Source organism: Polychytrium aggregatum, assembly GCF_025602895.1.
Source record: "Polychytrium aggregatum strain JEL109 chromosome Unknown BJ171scaffold_63, whole genome shotgun sequence".
Taxonomy (NCBI): domain Eukaryota; kingdom Fungi; phylum Chytridiomycota; class Chytridiomycetes; order Polychytriales; genus Polychytrium; species Polychytrium aggregatum.
Genome location: NW_026516265.1, coordinates 92,370 through 96,706, shown reverse-complemented (window position 1 = coordinate 96,706; position 4,337 = coordinate 92,370). Strand labels below are relative to the sequence as shown.

Below are 4,337 nucleotides of genomic sequence, written 5' to 3'. Positions count from 1 at the left end.
TTTTCATCGCTCATGGCAGACAGGGATGTTTTTGATTCTGGCCCGTTCTTACCCTTGCCCAAGAAACAATATCAGCCAGAATCGACGCACGTTTTGAACGGACACCGACCTGGACGACGAGGATACTCTGCCCCAATTCAGGCTGGGCTCATCCTCATCGTTTCGTAGTTAGCGGCATAGCCGCCATCCACCTCGTGGCGACAGGGGAACGGAGATGCATACGACCGACTCGTTTGTCGACTATGCCTGTCCCGTGGCAACCACGGACCGTTGATGGTCCGACGAGCCCTTGAAGGACTTTGGATGCTCGCCTCTGGACGCCGCGTGAGAATCAAGCACTGCAGGCAGCGCAAGGAAGGGCTTGACCAAGTAGAGAATGTCTCGCAAGATGCCGATGCCTTTAGACGGCCTCATGGCATAGGTGGCCGCCATGCAGTCTGCGATGCCGAAGAGCATCAAGACACCGGCGTAGTATGCCAGTCGCGCCCTGGATTTCAGTGCCCTGGCTGGGGTGATCGTATTGCGCTGCTGTTCTCGGCCCAGCACCCTATCAATGCAAGCAACTCAATCAGCAAATGAACCAAGCACCCGCCGAGTCGATACAAATGCATGAGGAGGCGCGACGGGATCGCTTGCGTGGAGCACTTACAGAGTCGTCTGCCAGAGCAGCAAGCCAACATCAAGCCCGGCATGGATAACAAAGTAGCCTGCCCAGGCATAGGTAGGATCCAGGAAGGAAAGTACCGGAGTCTCGACCAGCACCCAGTAGATATCAATAACCATGGAGTAAAGGCCTTGCAACAAGATCAGCGCCTTGAAGACGCCGTCGGCTGCCTTGCTTGCGATGGTGCGCTGCTTGAGGGGAAGATAAATGAAGAACGTTGCCAGGATCTATCGGTAGTAATCGCGACGGGTAAGCGGCAGAGACAACCAATAACTCGGCCCTGTGCTTTCGATCGTGTAGCAAATATAGCGCTGTGGTATTGGGTGCGTCTTCGACAAGTGAGGAGGACGCATAACATGGAGAAACCAACCTTGGCAGATGAGAAAGCAGCCGCCTGAATGACACCGAGAATCTGGAGGCCATAGTATGGGCTTGCATACAGGCTCGGCGCGAAGCTGGCAGCCTTGGACACGCAAAACACCTATTGGATAGCAGACAGAGCAGACAGAGCAGACAGAGCAGATGCCATGTTCAGGCTGCGTTAGTCGATGAGAACAACGAGCCGCGATTGCTGTGAGAAATCGCTCACCGTGAAGAACCCGATCGCGCCGTAGAGTATGGTGAGAATGCGTCGATCGTGCCCGGTGACGAGTTTCTGATGTGGGAGCAATCGGCGGGTCGTCCCAGCGGACGTATCGGCGAGAGAGAGGTGTGTGAACATAGCCGCAGGCAATTCAACAGGATCGATGCAGCAATCGCAGCTGCATCCCCACAGTTCAGTGCGAGCAGATATTCGTGGCACGTACGTCAAACATCACCAGGATGAGAAGCAGGTTACCGAGCGCTATGCGGAACAATCACCGAAATGCAGAGCAATGGGGCCAGAGAGTTAAACCGTCGCACTGATTTTCATGAGGGCATACCATCAGATCTGCAAGTCAAAGCCTGTCGCCACTCTGGCGACATCAGCTTGCCGCCATCCACAAATGCGATACCCACCGAATGCCGCGTACACGCAGTAGCTGACTCGGGCTGTTTCGTCGGTGTTGTATTGCGTTCCAGCTTCTCGCAAGGCAGCGACAGCAGCAGCTGTCGAGGCGATGCAGGACTGGTTCAACTGAGCTATAGTGGTGTTGTCGCAGAAGCTCATGGTCTCTGGATAGGAGTCTGTGCTGCTAAGCAGAGATTGTCGGGCTCAAGGCTTGCTTCGGCTGGCGTTTTTGGTCTGCGGGCTCGCCAGAAAGTTGTGGCTCACCGAGTACCTCTTCAATCACAGGCTCAGCGGCGGGCCAAGTTGGTCGTATCGAGGGCCAAATGTCGCAGGGCTGCTTCAAAAGATCGTTTCTCCACACCAGGAGGTGGCACCGTGGCAACTCGCACACACTATCTGTTCCATTTCGCTTGGCTCATCGTAACTACACCCACAGGACCGACGCCGGACACGATGCATAAGGCTGGAGCCGTATTCTTTTGGACGACGTCGCTGTCGCTTTTGGTCCACCCTTGCTCGGGCAGTCTCACCAGGATGCGTGTCATACTTGTTGACCAATCAGCCACATACATTGATTGAGCACGGAGAGGCAAGGCTGCGTCCGTTATGATTGACCATTGTCCCGGGTTATTTTGCGGGAATGCCGCTAACTACGAAACGATGAGGATGAGCCCAGCCTGAATTGGGGCAGAGTATCCTCGTCGTCCAGGTCGGTGTCCGTTCAAAACGTGCGTCGATTCTGGCTGATATTGTTTCTTGGGCAAGGGTAAGAACGGGCCAGAATCAAAAACATCCCTGTCTGCCATGAGCGATGAAAAATACATCTCCATCCATAAACTCACCCAAGCAATTCGGCCTCGTCCCATCCACTCTGTCCAAATGGGCCGATGCTGGGAAAGTGCGATACATCCGCCCCAACGAGAACGGACACAGACTCTACAATGTGCGGGACATTGAGCGAGTCTTCTGCCTCACCCAGCCCATCACAACCAGGTCCATAGTTTGTTACGCCAGAGTCAGTTCATCCCACCAGCAAGCAGACCTCGAGCGACTCCAAGTCTGGAAACGAGAGCGAGAGCCATACATGGCTGCCCGCAAGGCTCTCCAGAAGCAGTATCCCAACAAACAGTGGAAGAATCGCCTTGGTGAGATCTTGATTCCAGAGCCACCCAAGCCCCATCCACCCAAGAAGAAGAAGACAGTCCTCCTGGAACACCTGAGACAGCGAGTCGGTGTCCTGTCTTGCTACGACAAGGACCACTGGATCCGCCAGACGGGTGTCGCTGCCGATTTCATCGACGATTCGGTCCGAGACTTTGTCAAGAACTGGTTCTCGAACCAGCAGCGATACCTGTCCCAGCAAGCCCAAGGCAACAACCCCAGTCCATTCGACATGCACTTCTCGAGCAAGAAACGGGTCAGCCAAGAGTCCTGTGTCCTGCTCAAGAAGCACTGGGGCAAGATCGTCAAGGGTGACAGCTTCTGGAACAGACTCAATCCCTTCAAGCTCAATGCCGAGGACCGAGTCGAGCGAGGCAAGCAACTCACTCTCCCCCTGGCCCATGACACCCGCCTGATCAAGACACGCACCAACAAGGTCTACATTGTCGTCGCCGAGCCACTACCCAAGAGGAGCGAAAGCCAAGCTCCTCAGGGTGATCTCAGGGTTGTCTCTGTCGATCCTGGTGTGCGCGATTTCATCACCACCTTCGACCCCTCTGGGCTGGTCACAGCCTGGAGTCCCAATGTCAGTGGATACTCCAAGATCAATGACCTCAAGCGAAGTGTTGGCAAGGTCCAGTCCAAGATGGCCAAGTTGACCAAGAAGCAGCGGAGAAAGAAGAAGTTGATGCGACGGGCCATTGCCCGGCTGAACGAGCGGATCCGAGACCTGGTCGACGATCTCCATCGCAAGGCAGCCAAGTGGCTCTGTTCCAACTACGACATCATCTTCATCCCGAAGCTCAACTACCATGGTTTCAGACACATCAGCAAGCGCAACCGAGAGCGCATGGTCCAGCTGTCCCACTGTCGATTCGTGGACAGAGTGCAATGCAAGGCACAGGAGTATGGCACCATTGTCAGGGTGGTCGGCGAAGAGTACACCAGCAAGACCTGCACCCACTGCGGGTTCATCAAGAGAGACCTTGGGGCAGCCAAGACATTCAACTGCAACCAGTGCTCCACCGTCATCGATCGAGACGTGAATGGAGCACGCAACATTCTTCTCAAGAGCCTCTGAGGCTCGACGAGAAGTGGGGTGTGGTCTGCACTTGCAGACCCGCCTCTGTGGCCTGGCACCTCCGAGTTTGCCCCTATGCTCGGATGAACACATCGTCTGATTTATTGGACGAAATCAACGCGGGGATCTGAGAATCGACTAATCCCGTATCGACGGGTATTCTCATATCTCTTCCAGGCGTCTATCGCAACGAGTGAACGCACATGTCTATTTATGTTCGGAATAGTTTCATTCACCTGGTCCTTGGCCAGTACAGTCTGAGTTACTAAACTTGCACATTTGTTTGGCTTCGTTGATCAGCGCCAGTAGTTCGGTCTCCAAATGATGCAGGAATGGTTGCCCCCGACACTGCCTTCGGTGTCATCGTCGAGATGTTTCGGTCCGTGCGCACACTGGCCGAGTCCCCGTCTTTACTGCCTAGGACTTCAATACCCCGGGCC

General features: G+C 54.8%; 1 protein-coding gene across 1 annotated transcript; it reads right to left on the bottom strand.

Moving 5' to 3' along the window:
* Nucleotides 1-240: 240 nt before the first annotated feature.
* On the bottom strand, nt 241-1,814 carry BJ171DRAFT_587337 (uncharacterized protein; the record flags this gene model as incomplete). Its single annotated transcript, XM_053114424.1, has 6 exons — nt 241-547; nt 650-891; nt 1,035-1,145; nt 1,254-1,319; nt 1,471-1,508; nt 1,664-1,814. The coding sequence occupies 6 exons, from the start codon at nt 1,812-1,814 to the stop codon at nt 241-243; spliced, it is 915 nt and encodes a 304-aa protein (XP_052962383.1).
* Nucleotides 1,815-4,337: the final 2,523 nt, after the last annotated feature.